The sequence below is a fragment of the Lynx canadensis genome, chromosome C2 (genome assembly GCF_007474595.2).
Source record: "Lynx canadensis isolate LIC74 chromosome C2, mLynCan4.pri.v2, whole genome shotgun sequence".
Classification (NCBI taxonomy): Eukaryota; Metazoa; Chordata; class Mammalia; order Carnivora; family Felidae; genus Lynx; species Lynx canadensis.
In genome coordinates this window covers 99,988,313-100,015,493 of record NC_044311.2, presented here as the reverse complement: position 1 = coordinate 100,015,493, position 27,181 = coordinate 99,988,313, and the positions used below count along the sequence as shown (strand labels likewise).

Here is a 27,181-nt window from a genome sequence, read left to right as displayed (position 1 = left end):
GAGAGAGACAGACAGAGAGAGAGAGAGAGAGAGAGAGAGAGAGAGAACGAGCACAATTAGGGGAGAGGCAAGGAGAGAGGATCCCAAGCAGGCTGTGCACTGACAGCTCGTTGGGCTCGATCTCAGGAACCGTGAGATCATGACCTGAGCCGACATCAAGAGTCAGATGCTTAACCAACTGAGCCACCCAGGTACCCCCCGTTTCCAGAGTTCTAAAATACTACTATCATCTTTTGATAAGAAGCAAGAAAAACAGTCTCCTTACACTCATTTTTATTAAACAAATAAGGCTGGTAGTGGAACTTTTTTTATTTAATGCATAAACATATAAGTCCCTTTATTAGAGAAATTGTACATATTGGTGTATATGGTCAATGTCACATCTATGGGTTAATTCTTTAAAAATCAGAACCAGTAATTAGGATAAATTCTATGCTCTCTTCGTTACATTGTGAAGTGTCTTGTGTAGTCATATTCTATTGTTGGAATGACAGCTTGTACGAACTTCAAGAAAATTAGAAGATACCTAAAGGTCTTTAGCTAAGGAAAATTGATTGGTAAATAGTACTAGGATTTAAGCTAACATTGTAATTATCCTTATTAAACAATTTCTCAGAAAAAATACATAAGACAAAATCTTAAGTATATTAAAAAATAATTCATGGAAGTTTGTGTCTATTCAACATGAGGTTCTCTGTAACTTGAAGACTGCTTGACCTACTCCCATTTAGCATCTAAATGTGAAACTTCCTAATAAGTATGAGTTTGCATGAGCCCATTTTTTTTTTTTTATATAAAAGTGAGAACAAGGTTGTTCATGTTTAAATGAGTGGGAAATGGTTCCTTTACTGCCTATTAGTTTGTTAGAAAATAAGACAGGGTAAAAAATATAAAAGCACTGAAGCAAAAGAGAAAAAAATAATTAAGTGGAAACCCTCCATAAGGACTGATTGTAGTTAGTGTATGTACTTGCCATACAATCTGCTACGCTAGACTGTGTTTAATAAAATCCTGAATTTTTTTTCTATGTTCCACTGCACCTGAAAATATTAAGACCTTAATTTTTATTGGGGGAACTGATGACTCAATTATTAAACACAGAGTCTTACAAGTCGCTACCCAGTCTCCAACACAGAGATGAATGCTCAAGTTATGCGCAATAGGGTTTCAGGAATCAGATTGGCTTGGTCCGAGGGTTCCAGGTTTGTTTCAGTGTCAAATAAGCCCAGTGTTCCTCTGAGGGACACACTTTATTAGCAATTTTTAGGTCCTTTACAGTTCTAAGACAGGGGTGACCCCTCACAGTCTACATCTAACACTGAGTGGCAAGAACCAAGTGTTGTATCAATGTAGCACCAAACTTATGTAAACTATCTGGCATCTACATTATTGACTTTGGCTGCTTTTGCCAAATCCATGCTATGGGTACATGTATTTCAGGATCCAGCAGTTTACTTAGTTTATTCTTGTCAACCCCAGAAGTAGGAAAACCATAGTAAGATATAAGAAGGGTGCTCTTAAAATAAAAAAGATACTCTATTTTAAGAATATATGAAATATACTTCGTGTGCTTTACTTTTTATTAACCTATTAAGCTGAATTCTGTTTCAGAGACCTCAGAATGACACAACCTAACTTTACTTTTACCTGATGGGAAGCACATTTTTTAATAATAGTTAAACTGGAAATATACTTAGGGAAAAGATACTCAAGTGTTATCCTCTAAATTAGTAGGTTACTCTTCTTTTTGCCCGTTTTTTTCCATTAAGAGCAATGGTTCTATATTCACATACTCTTAGCCATTGCCTCTTCCACAAACAAAAGCAACTCGCAAGCTGCTACCTAGACAAACACACTGACCGAGGTTCTGTCATAAGGCAGGGCTGATGGGAGCACAAAGGAACATGTGCTCATCATCTGGACAAAGCATAACTATCACAATATGGCATTTTCTAAATAAAGACTCCCATTAAGACTTCCAGATATGAGGGGCTAAAACAAGTTATAGGTACTGTGTCATTAACATTATACTACATGTCCCAAAGAGGAAAACAATCCTAGGAGCCAATGTGCCACTAATGACATACACAGGTAAGGATACATATGAACACCAAGTTCTCCCCCTCCTTCTGCAACAGTCTCAATTATTTTCTTCATCACCTCAGCATGCCTAAAAGCAAAAGAATAAATAAATCTTATCAGCATAGAGTAGATCAAAATAGGAAAAGCAAGGAATCTACCTTATTAGTGTCAGTGAATTAATTTTAACGTAATAGTTATATTATAAAATATTCTCCTTCCTATTCCCAAACAAATCAGATTGTTGAGTCATGTAGAATATTTTACTGGAGCTCAGGCTAAATTTTAAAAGCTATGGTAGTCACAAACACAATGGCACTAGTTAGCTATCCTACAATACGGGCTGAAGGAGTTTGGGGGATAGTGCAGCAGAAAACTAGAGAAAAGGGAAACCATGCCAGGGTATAATTGCAGAGCAAGGGCTGTGTGCTCTAAGAAACAAGAATTATACCAGGCAAATTCAAAAAACCTACATGGTAACAGCTAATCAAAAAAAAAAAAAAAAAAAAAGACATATTTACAATGCTGGAATTTCAGCTGCTCAAATATTTAGCTGAGAATAAGCCCCTGCTCACTCTCTCTCAAAATAAAAATAAAATACAGTTTAAAAAAAAAAAAAAAAAAAAAGATTCTCAGAGTCCTGAGAATCCAAAAACATAATCTGAGGTGGCCCATGGCCAGGCCTAAAATGTACTTGAAATCTTACCTTATAGGCCCCCAACTTTTTGCTACTTACATTACATTGTATAATACAGCCATTTATTAAAACGTTTAACATTAATTACCAGTTAAATTACTTATCTCTTTTCCCTAACACAGCTAAGAAAGAGACATGCCTCAGTTTGATAAGCACCATCCTAAAACCTCAAACCATCAGAGAAGGCAACAAAATAAAATGAAAACCTTTCAGATAATCCAAAACTAAAACTAAGGACTCTTGAATTACTTTTCAGTTAGCAATATTAACAACTCTTGACATAAATGAACTGGAAAAATGAACTAGGCTTTCTATTGGATAAAGTATGAGGACAAAGAGGTTGCAAAAAATAAGAAAATACTAAGAATTTTTAAAAACTAGAATGTTGCATCTAATTAATTGGATAATTGGATAAAGTATGAGGACAAAGAGGTTGCAAAAAATAAGAAAATACTAAGAATTTTTAAAAACTAGAATGTCCATCTAATTAGACAATGGAATACCAAAGTTTTCATCCAAAAAATATTGTTACCAGAATTTCTCAGTGATTTGTAAGAGTCACCCATTAGAAATAACAGAGTAAATTGTGCATATAGAGCCCGCTTCACTTACTTGGCCCTACGAAAACACAATGATGCAAAGAAAATCCCAAATAGTAGGGCTGAATATCTCTTAACGGGAGACTAAAGGAAAATAGAAACTCTGAATACATCTTCCTTCACTAACCAATAAAAGGAGAAAAATAAAAAACACAAGGATAACTTTATACTCCACATTCATAGCAAGATTTATCACAATAGGGCAAACCATGTCTAAATGATGAGTACTTTTTAATCTAAAGAGCATCTTCTAAACTATTCTTGGAGCTGAAAACAGTAAAACCACAAAGATCTATACTACACTATAGCTAAACACACAAAGAGAACAAAAAATAGTCTTATTAATTAAACTTATAATAAATTGGGTCTTTTTCCTTTGTTCTTACATATTTAAGCACAAGAACCTTTCTAAAAAAGACAAAAGAGAATTTTACTTGCTTATTAAACTTTTCTGTTAGGACACTTTGTTTACAGACTCTCAAGTAATAAATCCTTATGGACACACAACACACACACAACACACACACAACACACACACACACACACACACACCTGCACGGGTGAACTGAACACATAGGAGGAGGTGGGAGATGAGGGTGATTTTCAATGGTCACTGTTTTCTTCACATGATCTTGACTGATGTCTTCATACATGTGTTCAACTGTTAAAGGCTGCCTTTGCTGAAATGATAAAAAATGTTTTGAAATCACTGTTTAAAATCTTTCAAGCCTGGGGCACCTGGGTGGCTCAGTCAATTGAGCATCGAACTTTGGCTCAGGTCATGATCTTGCGTGGTTCAGAAGTTCAAGCCCCACATTGGGCTGGCTGCTGTCAGCACAGAGCCTGTTTCAGATCCTCTTGCGCTCTCTCTCAAAAAACAAAAACAAAAACAAAAACAAACAAACAAAAAACACTTAAAAAATTTCAGGCCTAAACTTCAATGTTTAAAATAGATATATCCCTCCCTCCCATATCACCTGCAATACACTATTACAGACTATTTCGAATCACCAGACTCTTTGGGGAAGAAATTACAATTTATTTATACTAGGGAAAGGAGGAAGGAGTCTGTACACCAAGGTTATATAACTTCAGCTGCAGTAAAGATTCCACAAAAAAGTAGGTTCATAGCTGTCGAAACAACTTTATAACTTTATAATTCATCTTTGGGGCCTATTTTGTTTTACTTTTTTATTTTCCCATTTATAGTCATAAGAATGACATACATGTTAAAACAAGTTGATTTTATTTCAGTTATCCCTTAATTCAATTACGTAAACAAGTAAAAAAAAAAAAAAAGGTTTTCCGTCGTAAGGAAAAAAAACACACGCAACATGATCATTTTGTAAATGTCTTATGTACGCAACAAATGTAATACCCCCAAAATTTAATACAAGAAACTAAGTTCAATTTCTCTTATATTTTGAATGAATAACCTCAAGAACAAAGCAATAAATATGTAGCAGATTATTTCTGTTTAATTCTTAGTAGTGTTATTGTCACACTGAATAATTCATAGTTTCTTTAAAATAAGAATTAAGTTCAGTATTAATCATGAAATTATAAAACAAATGATTTCTAAAATTTAAAAGGTCACAGTATATACACATGGACCTAATGACAAAGGAATTAAATCCAAAAATTATAAATATATTTTCTGTTTGTACCTCATCATAGCCGAACAACCATAGCCGTGGTGTCTGGTAATATTTATCATAAGTGATATAAAGGTCATAAGTTCGCGTTTGCAAAATAGCATCTTCACCTCCAGCATCAGTTTTAGCTTTACAAGCTTCTACCATTTTCCTTGTGTCTAGGGTAGCCTAGCAATAATGGAGAAAAATTTACAGCCGTTAAAATTAGTATGAATGTAACAATTTAGAAAAGGTAATTTTCCCACCTTATATTTTTTTCCAAAAACAAATAGAACTTAAAAGTCAAAGCTAAAATGTTATACACTATAACCAATGTAAACATACAAATAAAAGTTTACTGGAAAGATCAAGATACTATTAGAAATATTAATCAGCAAGTTTATTCAGTAAAAGTTAACTAAAAACTCAATTTACAAACCTCATCTGTTTCCAACAATCCACTCTCTTCATATTCTGTTATAAAAAGCAACAAAAGATTAATCAAGTACAAGATTTCTTAAACCAAATAACATATATTACTTCAGAGTATGATTCAAAACCTGGGTTTTTGCTTTTGTTTTTACTTTATTTACTTATTTATTGACTTTTTTATTTTGAGAGACAGAGACAGCATGAGCAGGAGAAGGGCAGAAAGAGAGGGGGAGAGAGAGTCCCAAGCAGGCTCTGCACTGTCAGCACAGAGCCTGACACAGGGCTTAAACTCACGAAACCATGAGATCAAGACCTGAGCCAAAACCAAGAGTCGAACGCTTAACCGACTGAGCCACCCAGGCACCCCTGCTTTTGTTTTTAACTGAAGATATTGAATAGGTATGAGTGGGCTAATTCCATACTTCCAAAGCAGCACTATACCTGACAAAGCCAGAGAACATTAGCATGGCAAGGCTTGGTCCACACTACTGTCTATTAGCAATACCAAATGGCATGATACTGTAGAACCCTCAGTGACTCCACTGTATAACATAAGGCTGTTTATATAATTGCATAAAGTGTGCTTATTAAAATCATCAGTGACTTCCTCTTTGCTGAATCCAGGGGTAAATTCCCAGGTTTCATCTTAACTGACCTTCCAAGACCATCTGGATGATTTATTCCCACCTTCCTGAACACTTTCCTTGGCTTTGCCTCTCATCTCAGCGGCTTCTCCTTTACTAACTTCTATGCTTGGTTCTTCTTCATCTCAACTTTATTTCCTTTTTTTTCTTTCTTTTCTTTTAAAAAAACTCTATAGTAACCAAGGGCTCAGTTTTTGGACTTTGTCTTTTCTCTATCTACCCTTACTCCCTTGATGATTTCATCCAGTCTGAATAGCTTTAAATGCTACTGATCCCCAAATTTACCCCTGCTCACAATATCTAACTCTTCACTTATGGCTCCAATGGAATGACTAATGTACATGGCAAACAGCACACATCTAAAACTGAACTCCTAAACTCCCCCTCCAAAGCTATTTGGTCCTACAATTTTCCTCATCTCAGTTCAAGACACCTTGCCAGACACTCACACCAAAAATCTTTGGCTACTCTGTCTCTCCCATGCCACTTCCCACTCAGCAGCAAATCCCTTTGACCCTACCCTCAAAATATGTCCAGAAGTCTATTTCTCATCACTTTCAGTGTTGCCACTCGAGCCCAACCTCTTATCATTTCTTGCCTAGATTATCCAAACAGCGTCCTGTTGTCCCTAATCCCCTTCAGCCTGTTCTCAATACAACAATTACAGTGATTCTGTTAAAATAGTAAATCTTATTCTAAGTTGCTCTTCTAGTTAGAAAAACCTTCCAATGGCTTCTCATCTCACTGAATTAAAGCCAGGGCCCTACATGATCTGGTCCCAAGGTTACCTCATTGACTCCATGCCTTACTTCTCTGCCCTCGCTCATCTCTGGACACAGGATTTTTTTTTTTTTTAAAGTAAGTTCTATACCCAATGTGGGGCTTGAACTTATGACCTCAAGATCAAGAGTCACATGCCCTACCGACCGAGCCAGCTAGGTGCCCCTGCTCACAGTATTTTATATAAGCCACACAAGCTCCTTCCTCAGGGCCTCAGATATCCAAATAGCTTGCTCACTCACCTCCTGCCAGGCTTTACTTAAAATTCATGTTCTCAATGAATTTCTTGACCAACCTATTTTAAATAGTACTCATCCCTCCCCAAGACTCTGTCCCCTCCCCCTCCTTTATTTTGCTAATACTTATAACCACCTAATAAAGTATATTGCTTATCTATTTTTTTTGTCTCCCATAACTAGAATATAAGCTCCGTAAGATGTCTACCGCTTTATCTCTAGCACCAAGAACAGTGCCTGCTACATAGATACTATATTGCCCAATAAACATTTGCTGACTAATGAAAACTGCCTGTTATATTAATTATTATATTACCTCCTATACCATCAACACAGTTTTTTAAGCAAAATTCCACACACAGCAATTTTTTCTTCAGCTCTATCCAAGGGAAATGTCACAAACACACTAAAAGGCTGTCGGTCAGATATTTAAGGCAGTCCCACAACTTGTACTCTAAAAACAGTGCTTTCTTCACTGTTTTCTTCCTACCCTCTACCCCAGCCTGGGTAACTGTACACCATTCAGACAGATGGAATGCGCAAAAGTATTTGTGCAAGAAGGTGGTTCTGACAATTATGAGACATCCAGGTACAAAGGAAACTACACAAGTACCTCTGAAGTTCAGGAGATCTGGACTGGAGGTTTAGATACAGAAGTCGATCACTGGGATGATTGGTATGTGAGGTTGCTGTGAGCAATTCTGGTTACAAGTAACTCATACAGATTTCTTCCAAGAATGGGTGTTTGCCACAAAAATAAGGACAAAACTCTCACTAGAATTCAGTAACAGATATACAGCTAGGTTTCATGAAGACTCAAAAGTAATTTAGAAAACAAAACAGAAAAGTACTTTGAGTCAAGACTATGCTGGTAATTCAGCTACGCGTCATCTCCTCATGAGCAAACGCCACTTGCTATTAACAGCACCTCGACTCTCCCTGGCACCATCTTCCACTTCTGCGTGCTACAGAACATTTCTATCTCACCATAAATTCTATGTATTTGGTCAAAAGAAGAAAAGTAAATGCATAATACAAGAGCACACTTTGCTCTGCTCTAAAATAGTTTTCAAGAATTAGCTTTTAAGTGGGCACCTGGGTGGCTTAATGGGTTAAGTGTCCAACTCTTGATTTTGGCTCAGGTCATGATCTCTTGGTCTGTGAGTTTGAACCCTGCATCCAGCTCTGCGCTGACAGCATGGAGCCTGCTTGGGATTCTCTGTCTCCCTCTCTCTCTGCCCCTCCCCTGTTCAAGCATGTGCCCACATTGTAGGCCCTCTCTCTCTCTCTCTCTCTCTCAGAAATAAACATTAAAGAAAAAAAAAAAAAGAATTAGAGCTGTCCCCAGTGTTAAAGATTTATGACTAAGATGTATCCCACTAGAAATAATACTATCAAGGCTATGCCTTAGGTAAAGTAGAAGAGTCCAAGATAAGGTAAGTTCTGCACTACTTAAGTTTAAATAAAAGCCTCTGTAGGTTGTTAAATGTTAAAACCTAGAACACAATGGAGTAGAATTCTTGTCCACCTCAACTAGAAATACTCCAAAATCCATATTCTAGTGTGATTAAAGCAAATCTAGAACACAAATACCTTCCATATCTGCAGCTTCTCCTTCATCTTCCTCTTCTTCCTCCTCACATATTGCTGAGCAATCTTGAAGTTTTATACTGTCCTTTGAAAATAAGTATATTTAAAGTCACTTAAGTATGTCCATTAGTTCACACACTGAGCACTCATGCATCAGCACAGTGCAAACCACCGTGAAAATAAGAGTGGTAAAGACAGTTCTTATCCTCAAGAAACTCCTACTCCACTGGAGATGACAAACCCATAAGCCAAATATTAAAAATGATATGCTAAGTGCTGTGACTGAAAAATATAAAAGTATTATAGAAGTACCAAGAATCACCTAAGCTCTCCATTTAAAAATAGTTGTCAGCTGCACTTCCAAAAAACTGTATTTTTATTTAACCAATTCATTAGTATTAGGAAACTGGTTCATAGTTATAACTTACTTACACGCATAATTTAAAAGAAAAAAAAGGTATATTTTATAAATCACAATACATTTATAAGTTAAACTTATTAGAAATCAAACATTATGTTCTAATTTGTTAACAATATCTTCAGTTGAATTTAGTAAAATTATCAGACTCTACAGTTACTATAATATGTAAGATTTCAGTTCAATTTTTAACCTATATTTGCACTAGAATAAAAGAATAATGCTAACCAAAGACAAGCCTAATATAGAATTATTTCACAAAATCAATATTCTAAAAAAGTGAAGTCAATGTAGTAAAGTAAAAAAAAAAAAAAAAAAAAAAATCCTGGATATCTAGTTTCACCTAATTCGTAATTTTACTTAGGGAAGATTTTATTTACCACTAGAAGCTTAAATTGTATGTATCATTACTACACTCAAAATGTGAAACCAGAGAAGATAATATCTGGGTAATTATTAGAAGAGCCAATATCTAACAAAGTGATTGTTAAGGGAAATTTTAATCATGTTGATGTCATGGTGATCATACTTGAAACAGAATACAGTAGAAATCAACAAGAAAGATTAATATTTGGGTCTGGACAACAAATATTCTAAGCACTAAATTATGAAAAATAATATAAATTCTATATTAAATAGGAAATGACAGGAAAGATACATTCCAGTTGTCCATTATTCTAAGTAGTCACACTTTAGTAGGACATAAGGATGTTAGATGGGATATCAAGTACCATATTAACCACTACTGCATTTATAAAAAATTCTTTCAAGAATTATCATCAACCTATCATAAAATGCTACCCCACACTACACTGCCATTTATCATTCCCAAAGGCTGAAGGATACATAATTAACAGCCGGAGTAAACAAGATTTTCTAAAGTAGCCAAAGCCATTTTGGGGTTTTTCAGTCATTCAAACTCTCCAAAAAACAGAATTTCAAAAGGCTGAATTTTCAGGCCAATGAACTGAACCTTAATCCCTAGCAAGCATAAAACTGTACATTAAAAAAACAAAACAAAACAAAAAGAAAACTTGTTTTAGTTTCTAACCCTTCCTGTTAAGACTCAGTTATGAATCCCCAAAGATCTAAATGATAAAAACACACAAAAAAGAGTATCTTAAACTTGTAGCAAATGTTGTATCAAGTGTTTCCTAAGGACAAAAGAAATGCAATTATTCTGTCCAAACATTCTGCTCTCTAAGAGATCTATTAACAAAATAATAAAGAAAAGATAAGAATAAAGGCATTTTGTATTTTTCATATTATTTCAAATATAAAAATATGAAGACAGCTTCAATCATCCTCTCTTTAGAAATGAAAAGCTTCTATAATAAAGTTAGCTTGAATTAACTGAAAATTTTCAAGCAGAAAAATTCCACCCCGTTACAGATTTTTATCCCCTCTCCCCACAATAAACCATACAATAAAACCCAACTGATTTAGCTCTCACTCAGTCAAAATCCATTCTGGATGATGTTAAAATTTACCTTTAAATTTTCAAAAACAAAATTTTCAAAAACAAAAACTTCCACTGAAAACAACAGTAAATTAAGAGATTACAGAGGGAATGAGTAAATTACTTAAGACAATGTTTAAACTACAAAATTTGAAATTAGTAGCTACTAATCACTAAGTACATAAACCTCTTCAAAAACTTCTATTCACAGAAAATTTTGTACTTAAAAATAAAAAAATTTCTTTTAAACTAGCGTAGTAGCCTTCCCAATTAGTGAAAATTAGTTGTTTTTACCAGTTACAATCTGAAAAAAAAATTTTATCATACACAGATTTAGGAAGATAAGCACTGAGAAGGAGTAGTTTTGATATGATCATATAAAAAAGTGAGAGGAGAAAAAAATAACTCGAATTTTAAAAAGCTTGAATAAGAATATATATATGCAATTAATTACATCACTGAATTTAGAAATGTAACTAATTAACCAGTACCTTGCTCTCCAATGTAATCTCCTTAACTGCTTCAGTTATTCCTGCAATACCTGTTTAAAATTCAAAAAAATACCTGAATTAAAGTGTAAACATCTACCATTTCCCAGATTCAAACAACATATAAATTAACACTTAAAATTACCTAAATTCTCACAACTCCTCTGAAATAAGGAGGCAATGTTAGCAGTATTTTACAAATAAACTCTAATAGGAATAAATAATGCCAAAAGCACTTCTCAAATTAAAAAATATACCAATTTGATATTTTACCATGAATTATTCTATCACTCATTTACCATTCCTCATTTACTTTCCCTGTGTGAGTCTTTATCAAATATACATTCATTCTCAGAGTGAACACATTAGAAGACTATAGGATTCATATTCATATTTCATTTAAACCTGCATTAAAATTTTCTCAAGAAGATATTAATGTTATTTGTTTCAGAAATCTAGGAGAGCCAGAAGTAGTAATACCATACCACACTTACATGGACCTTTCTATTTTATTGTTTCCATAGGTTATTTGATCCTTATAAACACTATCCTTTGAGGTAATTAGGTAATCATTTCTCCTTATAAAGAAATGAATGAGACTTGCTGAGTCTCACAGTGAAGAAACTGGGATTCGAATCCATATGTGCTACCTTTTAGTTCAATGCTCTGTCTACTGCACCCCATTAAGCAACTACCTTGAACATACTTGTCTCAATGAAGGTGGCACTAAGCAGATGGCAGCACCACAAGTCAGCTAAGTACATTTTCATTTAAAATACATGCCAGTTTATTTATTTTATTTATTTATTCATTTAGAGAACAAGCATGGGAGGGGCAGAGACACAGGGAGAGACAGAGAATCCCAAGCAGGCCTCATTTTGTCAGTGTGGAGCCTGATGCAGGGCTCAAACTCACAAATCATGACATCATGACCTGAACTGAAATCAAGAGTCAGCTGCTTAACCAACTGAGCCACTCAGGCGCCCCCACCACCACTTTTTTAAAAGCTTCTTTATTTATTTTGAGAAAGAGAGACAGAGACAGGGAGGGAACATGAGTGGGGGAGGGGCAGAAAGACAGGGAGAGAGAGAACATGTCAATCTTTCTAATTTGATAGTTTATTTAAAAAAAATTTTTTTTAAACATTTATTCATTTTTTGAGAGACAGAGAGAGAGCACAAGCAGGGGAGGGGCAGAGAGAGGGGGAGACACAATCCGAAGCAGGCTCCAGGCTCTGAGCTGTCAGCACAGAGCCCAATGCGGGGCTTGAACTCATGATACGCAAGATCATGACCTGAGCTGAAGTCGGACACTTAGCCAACTGAGCCACCCAGGTGCCCCCTAATTTGATAGTTTAAGAAGGATGAGATACACTAGAGAAAAAACTCTACATACAAAATATGCTTTGCTCCCTTTTTAATCTTCTAAAACTTTGAGAAATCTGTTCAACATGTCCAAAGAATAACTCACTTTTTACTAATAGAAAATATCACAATCCACAGCTCTAGCACAATGCTTTTACTTCATCCTTTTTTAGAAATTATTATATAATAAATACGATTATTTCATAACATTAAGACCCAAATCTTAACATACTGAATTGGTATTACAAAATGATTCCCTGAATCCAATACATATATACAAAGAAAATAAACCTCTTCAATTCATTTATATATAAGTAGTATGCCACTAGACTCTTCTAAATGTAGGACTAACAAAGAAAAAAAAAAGCTCAAATGACTCTAATGAGGGTAACATTCTCAAAGACTGTGATGGTTAATTTTATGTCACCTTGGCTACGTTACTGTGTCCAGATGCCTGGTCAAACACCAGTCTAGATGTAGCTTTGAAGGTGGTTTTTAGATTTTTGTAGACTCTAACATTTAAATCAGTAGACTTTGAATAAAGTAGATCACTCCCCATAATGTAGGTGGGCCTCATCCAATCAGTTGAAGGCTTTATAAAAAAAGACTGAAGTGCTCAGAAGGACAGAATTCTGCTTTCAGACTGTCTTCACACTCAGGCAGAAGCAATCAACCCTTACCTGGGTCTTCGGCCTGCTGGCCAGTCCATCCTATAAACTGCAATCTTGTTAGCTACCACAATCATGTAAGCCAATTCCTCAAAATAAATCTATGTATACCTATATATCTATACCTGTATCTACCTCTATAATGTAATCTATATCTATATATATACATTCTATTGTTTCTGTTTCTCTGAGAACCATGACTAATACAAGGGCTAAAAGAAATAAAAGAAACCTATGAGAAGCAAGGATGAAGCAAAGAGAACTGAGGTAACTAAGGAACCGGGCACATGGCCTTTTGAGTCCATCGGAAGTAGTGTTTTAATCAGATCAGGACAGAGTTTAAACTAAAATCCTAAGGATATCTCTCCAGCAGGGCAAACATTTTTTCAGTTGTTGAATTTCTTTAATAGACTTTCATCAATCCAATCGTACTAATACCAACTTACCTCTGTAATGAATGCCTTTGTAAATAGCACCAAATTTTGAGCTAGTGATTATGGAATAGAATACAACCAGACAACAGAATAGCTCATTTACTTCACATCAGAAACATACTGATACAACTAATGGCTTTGGTTAGTCAACAATTGCCTATAGAGGTCCTGCGCATGTCATCCAGACAGAGGAAAACTAAAGCAGAGCAGCTGAACAATTTTGGAAAGGTCAAAAAATAAAGGTTTTCAAACCACATTTTCTTAAGGCCTTGACTAATTAACACTCAACACATTAAGAAACAAACAAGTTTCAGAATATTATTCAGCCATCAAAAAGAATGAAATCTTGCCATTTACAACAACATGGATGGAACTAGAGTATATTATGCTAAATGAAATAAATCAGTCAGGGAAAGACAAATATATGATTTCACTCCTATGTAGAATTTAAGAAATAAAACAGATGAACACAGGGGAAGGCAAGGCAAAATAAGATAAAAACAGAGAGGGAGGCAAACCATAAGAGACTCTTAACTATAGAGAACTGAGGGCTGCTGGAGGGGAGGTGGGTTAGGGGATGGACTAGATGGGTGATGGGCACTAAGGAGGGCACTTGGGATGAGCACTGGGTGTTATATATTAAGTGATGAATCATTATTTTTGTTTTATATATATATATATTTTTTTTTTCAATATATGAAATTTATTGCCAAATTGGTTTCCATACAACACCCAGTGCTCATCCCAAAAGGTGCCCTCCTCAATACCCATCACCCACCCTCCCATCCCTCCCACCCCCATCAACCCTCAGTTTGTTCTCAGTTTTTAAGAGTCTCTTATGCTTTGGCTCTCTCCCACTCTAACCTCTTTTTTTTTTTTTTTTAAGTGATGAATCATTAAATTCTACTCCTGAAACCAATACTGCACCATATGTTGACTAACTTGAATTTAAATAAAATCCTGGAAGAAAGAAAAAGAAACAGGTTTCAAATGAAGAAGCCCAAGCACTGAATCTATGCTTCTATCACCATGAAGAAACACATGGCAGTGTCCCTTTTTAAGGGTAGAGAAAAACTGACCTAACAAGGTACTTTTTCCTGTGCAGATTACTTAGCCCTCTGACCACTGTATGGGTCTCAACAGATGGCAGCAATATGTCCTTCACAGAACACTTGGTACTGTCTGGAGGCATTCTTAATTACCACAATTGGGTAAGTACTACTGGCATCTAGTGGGCATCTAGTACCAGAGATACTGCTAAATATTCTGCAATGTACAGGAAATGCTACAACAAAGAATCACGCAGCCCAAAACGTTAGTAGTGCTAAGACTGAGAAACCCTGTGCTAGTACTACTTTTGATACAGCTGCTACTCTCTAGGACTTAGAAAATTTATTTTTAGTACCTAGATTTAAACTCAGAACACATTTTCTCCATTAAAACTAAGCCAAAAATGGCACTTATATAACTGTGTAAATTAACTAATTGTTAACTATTAACTAACATTAATTAATTCATGTAGCTGTATATTAATGTAACTACATACAACTACATAAATGCACATTAGTATATGCTGCTGTCTCTGTCATAAATGGTAGTTAGCTATAGCAGCATATACTAATCTACGTTTACATATTTAAATACAGTAGCAAAATCAGTGTTTAGGACTTGGAATAAAAAATCATATTCAGATTTACAACTTCTGCAAACACACTTATGAAAGGCTTAAATTTAGTCAATTTCTTTAACAAAAATCTATTGATCAACTTGTGTATCAGATACTATGTTAGATACTGAGGATTCAGCAATGAATCTCTACCTCCACAGAGTATACAGTGTTTGTCACTGAACAAATAATTATTAAATAATTTTAAATGTGGGTCTCTGAGTACAATAAATACAAGCGTAGTTCCTGTCCTAAAGTTCGTCACACAGCAATGGAATGACACGTAAATAAGGAACTCTAAAGCAAAGCAGTATGCATACTCAGCAATACTAATTGTCTTTCTTTCTTTAGAAATAAAGAAAATGATATGGATATTTTCAAATTGCTACTGAAGTAGCAGTACTATAGAAATTTGGTATTCTCCAAAGGCACTTTTTCTTTTTTTTTCCAATTTGTCTTCCTGCTATTTTTCAGGTAAAAGTGTATTGGGACAACTGTGCCTTATGTATCCTTTGTTGTTGTTGTTTTATAAAATCAATGCTGTTATAAAAGATTGTAAAAGAGTTTAAAACAATTTAGACGAAAATACAGTATTTTATTCTCCTCTTACCTGTGTTATGGTAAGTATCTACCCATCCCCCATCACCATCATCTTCTTCAATGATAGCTTCCAATTCATCTGAATATTCCATCTGTTTGCACCGCTTGTAGCATGGCACTATTAAACAAGTGGCAAATACAGTTACTAGCACATAATCTGCTTCCTATGAATCCATTAGAAAAAAAGAGAAAATTTATTCCATTTTAAGGAAATACTGTATTTCATTTCTAATAAGTGCTTAAGTAAGTGTTTAAAGAATTATATTCAGCTCATAAATACATTAATGATCACACTTATCTTTCCCTAAATAGCTCTGTCAGAACACAGGTAGAAAAGTTCTATTGAAAATTTTTTTTGTTTGTTTATTTACTTATTTTGACAGAGAGGGAAAGGGGGAGAGGGAGAGGGCGAGGGCGAGGGCGAGGGCGAGGGCGAGGGCGAGAGAGAGCACAAGAGGTGGAGGGGCAGAGAGAGAGGGAGAGAGAGAATCCCAGGCAGGATCCACACGGTCAGCACAGAACCTGACATGGGGCTCAATCCCACAAACTATGAGATCATGACCTAAGCCAATATCAAGAGTCCAATGCTTAACTCACTGAGCCATCCAAATGCCTCTCTACTTGAAAGTTTCTGTGTATTCTTTACCCTGATGGTCTGTGAAGAACAGCAAGCTAAAGCCAGAGATGACACTGTACAATTTCAGGCTAATGAATAATAATACCTTATTTTAATGGCTTTACTCTCAAAACATGAAGGCACCACCTGGCATTCTCAGAGGTGGTAGAGGTGACCTCCAGTTTGCAATGCTGCAGTAACTTTCAATATGTATTTCATAATTCATACCTAAGTTCCAGCTATTCATAAAGGATAAGCTAGTGTAAAAGTCACTAACTGCTAAATTTTACTATCTTCTATAATATCGGAGCCAAGTTTTTCATATAGCATATGTGTGAACAGTTATTTGTATTCACACCAACCTAGAACTGAACAATTATAAGGTAAAAACATGATGTAGAGTCGAGAAATTGCTATTCATCTCCTGATTTCTTTAAAAAACAAGCAGGATATAAATGAGCAACTCTAATAAAACATATGCTGTAGGAAAGAAAAAAAAACTGGTATGTTATACATATTTTCCTTTGCTGTAATAGATAAACCAGAACAAAAATCAATGTGCTGTTTTGTGATTAGATAGGGACTATAACAACCTTCTGAGGCTGTTTTCATAAATAAGAAACCACTTGTTTCAAAAAACAATTTTGTTCCTAAAGGCAATCTTTAAAAGACACAATGGATAATAAAATCTTTAGCTTGGAGCTTTTAGATGTCAAAGGTAGTATCAATTTCATTTTTCATGACAAATGTTTAAGTCTAAAGGAGATCAGAATCAAACAGCTAAAAAAATTATGACTATGAAGTCAACTTTTGAAAAAGGCCATTAAAATTCCAACTCTGCTCGGGTCCTTTTCCTCCACACCTTACAAGTGGATCTTTTTGGCAAAAAGAAGTTAACAAAAAGGAAGAGGGTAAAAATCAAATAAGGAAAAAATACTCTAGCAACAGAAAACACAGCACTTCATCAAATTTTTAAATTTCTGTCTGAGAGAAGCTGTAAGTATGGCTTCAAGCATAAATTAAGTTTTATTTTTTTAAATATAACTCTTTGTGCAAGATTTACTGATATACACAATGTAATTCTTACCATTTTTGGTGACCAAAAATTGTTTGCCTGTTGGTAGATATGCCTTCACTTTCAATTCTTCCCCTGTAGCCCTTTAAAGAGTAAAAAGGACCAAATATGAGAACTATTTTAACAGGCAAAGACAGAACAGAAGCTATCACATCTAAATACCAAAACTACACAATCCACACTCTTGACAAAACGGTCTCAGGACTGGTTTGGGAAGGATGCTGTTAAGTGATGTATGTTAGGGCACGGAAAGACACAGCATTTTAAGTAAAATGTACTAAGAGACACAGACAGACCTAACAGAATTTATATTACACATGAGACAAAAAAAGACAACAATACAGAATTACTAAACAACTATTATGTTTGCCTCAAACAAAAAGAAAATGTTGTTCCTTAGTGAGTATAATCTCAGACTTTGAGTTCTAAAGTATTGTTCATCTTCAGACCAAGAGGAGGCCAGAAAAATAGTTGCATGACATTACATAACAAAGTAGGTGGTTGGCAAGATCCTTGTTTCTTCCACTCTATTAAAATTGGAACTAAGAGAAAAAAGATGCTTTGAGTCACAAGATGATAATGTTAAAAATAATGAGTGAAAACAGAAAAAATCCTTTTATCAAGTATTTATTAACTGTAAGACTTAATAACTTTTATTTACTCCTCGGAACTCAAAGTGGTAATATTAACATCTCTATTTTAGCTTAAAGAAGTCAGATGGCTCACAGTCATAAAACCAAAACACAGAACAGCAGGGCTCCTGCTCTTCAACACTATTCCCTCTGTGGGTCAGAGCCAGCTATAACCATTTCTGATTTTTCATAGCTACTTTGGACTATCAAGAATTGGTTCAAAGATTCTTCTGTGGGTCTCATAATGGAATTGGCCAGAGCTGGAGCGGCATGTGGTTTACTGCAAAAACTGAGAGTCTGCTGCCTTATCAGAGCTTCAGTCTAAAGTTTAACACATTTGAGCACAAAATAAAGCCAGGAAATGACCTACTATCTTTTAGTAGCCACCTAGGCTTCTTTAGACCATTCTCAACTGTCAAATTCAACAATGAAATGGCAATGCCTTAAGTTCTGAGTGAAGAATATACAACAAGGTCATGATGGTGCCTGCAGACACGAAACTGTAACATACAAATCATCTTTTTCTAGCACAGGTTTTAAATGAATCGCTCCTTTGGCTCCAGCTGTTCGGCCAGTATGGACACTGGAGTAACTAACTTCTAAGTTACAATAAAATGATTTCAACTATCACATTTCATAAAGTGAAACTATAAACTACCTGCTAAAGAGCCTGACCATATACCAAACCTCCATAATACTACTATTAATCATATGTTTGAACTAATTAGACAAATAAAGACTATGACTAAGAAACCTAAAGAAAATGTATACCTATTAAAGAAAATCCTAAATTACTTCCTTTTATAAAATGTATATTATTTTAAATTTTATATACCTATTTGACTTGAAATATAAAAAATTGTAGGCTAGAACCAAGCTAAATATAGTTTTAACAGACAATTTGTAATCTAAAAAAATCAATCACCCTTACTACATCAGACAACTGCTATGATATTAACTCAATTCTAAATACAAAACAGAAATACACGTAAGGAAGACAAGGACATAAAAATAAACCTGACATTTTGGCCTTTTTTTTGTACATTAAGAAACAGTGTTCTAAAAGAGCAATTGACAAAGAGCAGTAACAACTATTTTGGGTATGTGCAAATATAAAAATTAAGAAGAGAATAGGCCACAGATAAAAGAGAGTTTCAACTTTGGCTTAAAACAGTTTTAACTATTTAAGCTCTTTAGATATGAAGGAAAACAGTATCAGTTCTAACTTTATTAATTTTAGAACCCCTGCTCCTAAATCAAAACTACACCTTTCAACAATTGTAAAAGTGTCATTGGGGGAATTTAAAAAAAAAAGGGGGGGCGGGGGGAGAAGGAGTTGAGCCACTTATATCCAAACAAGATGGTAATTCCAAAACAATTCTAGCCTTTAAATTAAAACAGCTCTGCCAGTATTGGGATCACTTTTTCAGCCACAGTCAGGTAGTTTTACTGTAAGTACTTGAAAGTACTGAAACAGCATTTGTTTTAAAACATTGTTATTATTCAGAATATTTAAAATATGTTATGAGATCTGCTAAGTTGCTTAAATTAATTTTATAATTAAAAGTGTTAATAAAAAAATTAAAATGTAAAAAGCCTATTACCAGCAAATTTCCAGTTAAGACCTTAATGAGTATCATGAACCTTCTTTTCGGCTAATTCCTAAAATGGGAACATACTTTTGAACATGAATACAAAGTTTTATGATTAAAAAACATAAGACTGTAAAATGTCTGTGTTTATTAATGTTATAAAAATATTCAATAAACATTTTAGTTAAAAAAAAGTGAGCTGGTCATATTTATTGAACTCTTGAACATTAATTTTTAAAGATCCACCGTAAGATCAGACCTAGACACTACAAAGAAAGTGAATACTAATAAAGGAAGACATTTATCTCAAAAATATCTTTTATTCTAATGGAGCAAAACAAAATAGGTATAACACCCAATTTGTCAGCCTTTATTTTACTTTAAGTATCATGGGCACACTGCTTAACAAAGAAATCTATTAGAAGAGGGTTAAACTGGTCATTCTAAAGTTCATGCCCTAATTTATTCTGCCAATTGCCGTGATTATGAAGTCATACCTTTTACTAATTTTCGATTTCTCACTCAAGATTACTTACCATTGCCATGTTGGACAGTGGTGGACTAAGTGATCTCCAGCTGCCACAAACTTTAGGATTTAGAAGGAATATAAAGAAAAAGGAAAAAGAAAAATTGAACATCACTGAATGTTAGATGGTAAAATACCAAAGTGACCATCTGTGTAATCTTGTTACACAATAATCACATAAATGCAAACAACACCAAACCTGCTCTACCAGTCTGGTGATTTATTTTTTATTATTACTAAAACTGCAACATTTTTTACATCCATAAAGTTTAAATTTTGGAAGAAAAAAAGTATTGAGTGTTATTTTTTATTCTTTATTTTAAATTCAATTTTTATCTTTGGATTAAATAATGCCAAAAGGATACTGTATCATGAAATGAACAAAGGTAACACTGCAGGATTTAAAATGTCAAAACCATTTTATGGATAAATAAGATGAAGAGAGATTCTTGCTAGTGGTTGAAAATTCAAAGAAGATCTTTGTGAAAAATTACTAAATAGACACAGGCCTACAATGTAAGAATAGTTTATTACATCACAGTGTACACTTCTCTTTTTTTGTTCTTTTTTAAAATTCAGATAACAGCCCATTTTGAAAGCTTTTTCATATTAACAAGAGTGAGAAACGCAGTGCCAAGCAATGGAGAAGAAGTTAGAAGCTTTTGGATTGACTCAGAAAATACCAACACAGTTAAGAAATTGAATCCTCTAACACCTTGGACTTTCTGGGCAGGTTGAACACTGCACAAGTTTTTGTTTTTCTTCAGAAATAAAAAACTGAGAAAGAAAAGAGTTTAAGCTTTTGAGAATTTCCATTATACATGAGCATGAACTGATCTTACTATAAGACAGGAATCAGGCTTATTCTTGAGAGCAGAAAATGAAAGTCTGTTAAGCGTAACTGCAGTGTCCCAACTCAAGCAATACACATGCACATATTTTCCCAATTACTTCTGTTTCACAACAGCTCTAACTTAAAATCATTGTTCATGGGTTATTACACGCCAAAAAAAAAAAAAAAAGTTACCTTTAATCTTCCAATGCTTTTCTGAGAAAACAATGTCTACATTAATACTCTATCTTCGTTTAAGAAAGTAAAATTTTATAAAATAAGAATTCTAAGAGTAATTTCTTTAGAGAAGATACATTAACAAGATAAGATTTAGCAGCATATTCCCAACAGCAACTTTTCAAATGTTTCTGTTCTTTCATTTCAAAGAATCTTTTTATTATTTAAACTAGTTAAGTGAAGACAAAAAACCCAAATGAAAACAATACTCTCTCCCAAAGTTTTAAGCATTTTAGTTCACTGTAACCAATGCTACCATTAACTCTGTGGTTATCAGAAACTAATTTATTACTGAAAAAGTATTAACTCAACAAAATACAATACAAAAACAGTCAAAAACTTAATTCTTTAATGATATTGCCTTGACTCTAGTATTTTATTCCATGGCACCTCCAGTAGCATCTATTGAAAAACAACAGGGGCACCTAGCTGGCTTAGTTGGTAGAGCATGCAACTTTTGATCTTGGATTTGTGAGTTTGAGCCCCACATTGGGTGTAGAGATTAAAAAATTTTTTAGAAATTAAAAAAACTAAAAAACACTAGAAGAAAAATTATAAAGGAACAAAGAATTGTACAGATAGCTAATATATGTACACATTTATCCTCATTAGCAATGGCCTTTATTGCATGGTTTATATGCTCAAATGAAACAAAATGCAAGGCAGACTCGAGTTTCTCAAGCTGTAGTTTCTCTCAGTGATTAAAAATTGCACTGTACTGAATAATTCCAACAAGACGGAACCAATATTAACATTTTAGTCAGCAACTTTATCCTTCAAGCTATTGTATTACTGATAATCCAGTCACATATATATACATATATTAATTTTAGTCAGACAATTCTGTATTAGATAATGTCTACCTCTCTTTTTAAACACAGTACTTCCAATACCTCTCAATGAAAACAAAAGAGAGCTGGAGACTAACAGCCAGAAGCCCAGAAACAGTAAGAGAAAACAAATACGTAGATCAACTCAGTATATCATTTATCCGAAGTAAATTATGTCTTATTTTCCTCCTGGAGACTCATTCTAATCAAACTGAACTCTGTAACTGTGTTCTCTCTCAATCCAGCATTATGTGGTTGGTACCCAGCTGAGCTAGTTTTGCCTTGCATTTTTTTTTTTAAAGGAGGAAATTTATAAACCACTTAATGATACAACTCTGTTGGAGTATAACTGTTAGTTATTCATTCTATGGTGAGTAGCTGTTTTAAAACAGTTAGCTTAAGTCTATCCAATGACCACAGACTTGCATCTCTCACTCCAACTGTCTATTTACCAATTAGTCATCTTCCCATATATAAAGCCAAAGAGTGGAAGAAGAATAGCATACTTTCATTCCTGCTCTTGATTTCAGACAGTTTTCAGAGCTATGTCTAAATTATACGTTTGTCTGGCAAGAAAGTTAAGAATATCAAAACTTCATTTTATGTGGTATTCAAAATATTAAACTCTTGGTGCCTAAGGTAGAATCGATCCTTTAGAGAATGTCTAGCCAAAACCCCTCATTTTATAGACGAGAAAACATGAGGCCTGTGTGTAGTAGCTTAACTGATTTGCCCAAGTCAGAAAAGGAGAAATTAAGAGAAATGGGTCTAGAAGGTCGATCTCCCAGGTTCTTTCTATACCGCCATCTGTCTTCACTAAAAATAAAGACAATTTCAGATAAAAAGATCAGTTCAGCACACCATTCTCAGAACTCACAAGGATTTGGAACCCAAGAGATTCCATCACAATTGAAAACTGAAAAATCAATAAATTCTTAGGTGTGGTCTTAGAATTTCTAGCAACAGCCAGATCACAAAGCATGGCCCAATTCAAAATGTTTCTTTCAAAACAGTAAATAAAGTTCTATTGCCAGCGAGTGGTATTTTTAATGAAAGTCAAAGGTGAAGCTTAAAATTTTCGCCATTTATTAAGACAAGAAAGTAAGTCTGATGCAACTGTAACTATTCATGAAACTGGAATGTAAAAGGATTTTTAGGACAGTATTTATTTCTCAAAGGATAACAAAACAAACTACCTAAAAAAAGAGAACATTTTTATTATATAGATTTGGTGAACAAGTAAAATGATTCCTCAAAACCTAATTCTATATTAAAAGTTCAATAAAACACAACTGGCCTATAAAATAGCCATCAGTTTCAGCATTAGGTAGACTCAACATTACTTGGTTAGTAGAAAAAGTTAAAGAATTGTGAGAAAAAAGTCAGCCTTAAGTACGTAGCAATAAAATATTTAAGCTAAATACTGAAAGAAAACATACAAGCAGTAAGCCAAGTTTCCAAATGAAAAGCCATGAAATCTCATGTTTGATGCAGACAAAGGCAAGACACAGCAAACACCACAAGAGCTCCCTGCACAGCTTCAATATAACACAAATATAAGTGAGGGGTAAGTGACCAAGAATATTTTCCATTCCCTCTCCCACCATTTCTAAATCAAGAGGAACTACAGAGAAATATGAGAAGTGGCAAACTGAGAGGGAAGTTACATCTTCTTCTCACATAGGAAGTAGAAGTCCCTATAAAACTGCTAATATAGTCAAAAGAATCTAATTTTAATCAAATCAAAATTAAACTTTAAGATATTTTCTAATAAAACAAAAAAGCCACACAGTTTAATATAATTGTAAGACATAACAGCTTCAGAATATCTTTAACACTCACCTCTTCTGGTGTGATTACACCTGTTTCCTTAAATTTTGATTCCTAAAAAGAGCAAAAAGAATTAACCTATTACACTTTCGCTTTCAAATTAAAGATGTTTGTGGGCAAGTATTTGCCTGGTACCCTTCTAGGCAAAGGAGCACATACAAAAAAGAATGTATCACTGGTACCTAGAGGAATATACAAGTCTAATGAAGGAAACTGACATGAAATAATTACAATTTGATCAGTGCTATAATAGAGCAAAGCTCTTTGGAAAAGCATCCAAAGGTTTATACATAAAGTCTTACAATGATTTTGTACACATCTTTATTTTTACAGAACGATAAAGATGTCTTAAAAATGTTTAGACTTTTTACTATTTAGTGAACATCTCCAACATCTCATTTCAATGGAGTAATATTAGAACCCAAATCTAGAGGTCATAAATTATTTAGTCCTTTCCCATTATTATATCACCAAGATATTGATACAATATTTTCTCCTCCAAAGCAAAGATGCTATTTACCAAATGTTTCTAAATTTTAAGTTAAATGTAAGATTTTGTAGTACAGTCTACAAAAATGAAAGAATTCATTTATGAACATTATTCATTCAACACGTATTTAGAATGACCAATACGTGTCAGGCACTATTTGAAGTAATGGGGCTACAGGAGTGAATAAAATAGACCAAACTGATCCTTGTCCTCATAAGGAATTTAAACTCTAGTGGAGGGAGAAAAGCCAAATGGTAATGAAAACCACGAAGAAAAATGAGGCAGAGAGGAAACTGGTCAGGGGTGGAGGAAAAGAGATGGCTATTTAAAATAGGATGGTGAGAAAACAAAGACTTCCCTGATAGGTGACTACTGAGCAGAGACCTTAAAAAAATGAACAAGCCACACAGCTGTAAAAGAGCATTTTAGGCAGATGGAGTGGCAAATACAAAAACACAAGGCAAGAGAGCATTAAACGGAGAAACAAACAGGACAGACTAGACTGGCTTAAGCCAAAGTGAGCAAGGAATAAAGTAGCAGTTGAGATAAGGGTCTCTCCCAATCAAGTAGAGGCTTGAAGATCATTGAAAGGACTTTGGCCTTTACTGTACCATGACTTTTCTTAATTTCTACTTGCTAGGATAAGTCACTGTTTCTTTCAAGGGATTTGGTTTTTCTTCCTTGCCATCTTATGTCTAGTAGGAAACTACAGGATTCTCTCTGTAAACAGGGACAGGCAAGGAAAGGATCAATAATTCTGCTTTCCTTATTACTAAAAATACACACTAACAAGTACATTCTGACAAGCTAACACTTCTCAGTTTGGAGAATAAGTAAAATGATTCTTCAAAATATAATTCTAAGTTCAATAAAATACAACTGACCAATAAAACAGTAGTTTTATATTTAATTTGGGAACTCTTTTTCTTTTCCTTGGAAAAAAAAGTTTAAGAATATGTATTATTTCAATGCTACATACCTTGGTAGACATATTTCTGAAAAATGACATAATATGCAAAAGAATCATTTGATTTAAATGTCAAAATTATTTTCAATTTCAGAGTTGAATGAGTTATTTTAATTACAAGGGATTTCACTGTAAAATATATATATATATCATATAACATATATAAAAGCATAGCAAGAGTTGGAATTCCCATTTATAAACTTATCCCCCCCCCCTTTTTTTTTACTTGGCCCAACAAGGTATCATTTTAAAATCAGTCTTGGAAATAAATATTAAAAAAGTAAGTACAGGGCTAACATTTCCCTTTGTCATGGAAAAGGAGCAAAATAAAGCTACCCACTATTCCTAGCATATCAGAATAACTTCTTGAATAAAGAGGACCAACCATTTCCATGGGTATTTCATCCCTACCGTAAGATTTGTAAAATTTTTACTGAAAGCTTAAAAAAATAATAAAAGCACTTAAGAACTCCCTATTCATTTATTCTCATTGCTCAGTTTTCAGAAAGGAAAAACAATGACAACAAACTTAAATTTTAAGACTTATCAAAACTTGAACGCACTTGTAGAAATTTATCTTTGAAAATAAAGTCACTGCTTTAAAACCAGTATGCTACAAATTTTACTTTAAAGACGCCGTACTGACAATGCAAAAAAAATAAGTATATCTAGGAGCGTCAAGCTGCTCCTTATTATCACTTAAATCCAAGATTTACAAATAGTTTTTCGGCTATTTAAAAAACTCAGGAAAGGGAGGTTTTGCCTGGTAGGTTCAATGGTACTGTTGGAGATAACGTTGCACTTCACAGTGTTCTCTGAAATCTAACAAGATGAGACCTCAGTCACAATTTACTCTTTCAAACTCCTAATCATAAGAGACTTTCTATGAAATTTGAGGAACAGTGACATGTCATTTTAATACCAAATACTGATTTCGTTTTTAAAAAGATAAGCAATACGCTCGTTTAAAAAGTTCAAAAGACTTCCGATGTTAAGATTTAACATTCTCAAATCTACTTAGCTGCGGACCACCTTCCAACTTGACGTACCCAGACGCGCTGAGCTCTGACGGGTGGCGACAGCAGTGCTCCAAGTTTACCTGAAGAGCCCGAAAGCCCTACAGAGCAGCTGGATAACACCTCCGGTGTGTGCTGCGCCTTTGCCTGTGTCCCATCCCACCCTTACCACCTTCCTACACTTTCCCCCGCCGGAAAACACGGTGTCCCTCCCGGCGCCGGGTCCTCAGTCCCTGCGGAGTTGAGCGTGTACCTGACAGCCCCTGGCAAGCCCGGCCTGGCTTACCTTGAGGACCGGGGTCAGGTACTCAGCCACTTCCAGTGCCTTTCCCTTCACCGTGTTAATCACATTCTGCATCCTGGGGCCGGAGAAGCGGCCGGCCCCGCGATGGGGTGGGAAAGGCAGCGGGGGCAGGGACCGGGAGTCAGAAAAAATCCCCGCTGCCCCCGACGCGCATCGGCACCCAGCCGGCGGCACCAGAGGGGACGGGACGCGACGGGACGGACGGGACGAGGGGGAGGGGCGGCTGCGCCAATCGCGAGGGCAGGGCGCACGCTGCTCACAACCCAGGCAGCGCGCGGAAGACCGGGCCTAGGTGTCTCCCTGGCCGCAAGGGAGGGCGGCGGGGACGAGGGGAGAGTTGGGGGGAGAGGCGGGCGCACGCGCACCCCTCGCCTTCTCGGGAGCTGTCTTCTCCCCCTCGCTTCACTCGCGCCCCTTCCGGCTTCCCCTTCTCTCTCTTGCCGTAG

At 35.0% G+C, this 27,181-nt stretch overlaps 1 protein-coding gene across 1 annotated transcript; it reads right to left on the bottom strand.

Annotated features, from left to right (window-relative positions):
- Window positions 1-291: 291 nt before the first annotated feature.
- On the bottom strand, window positions 292-27,126 carry ATG3 (autophagy related 3). The gene is made up of 12 exons (XM_030330552.1): window positions 26,718-27,126; window positions 23,971-24,012; window positions 20,240-20,289; window positions 17,492-17,562; window positions 15,799-15,906; window positions 11,060-11,109; window positions 8,695-8,776; window positions 5,449-5,483; window positions 5,043-5,198; window positions 3,928-4,055; window positions 2,102-2,170; window positions 292-526 (listed from the first exon to the last, which is right to left on the bottom strand). Exons 1-12 carry the CDS (start codon window positions 26,787-26,789, stop codon window positions 445-447), a joined length of 945 nt encoding a protein of 314 aa, XP_030186412.1. The 5' UTR covers window positions 26,790-27,126; the 3' UTR covers window positions 292-444.
- Window positions 27,127-27,181: the final 55 nt, after the last annotated feature.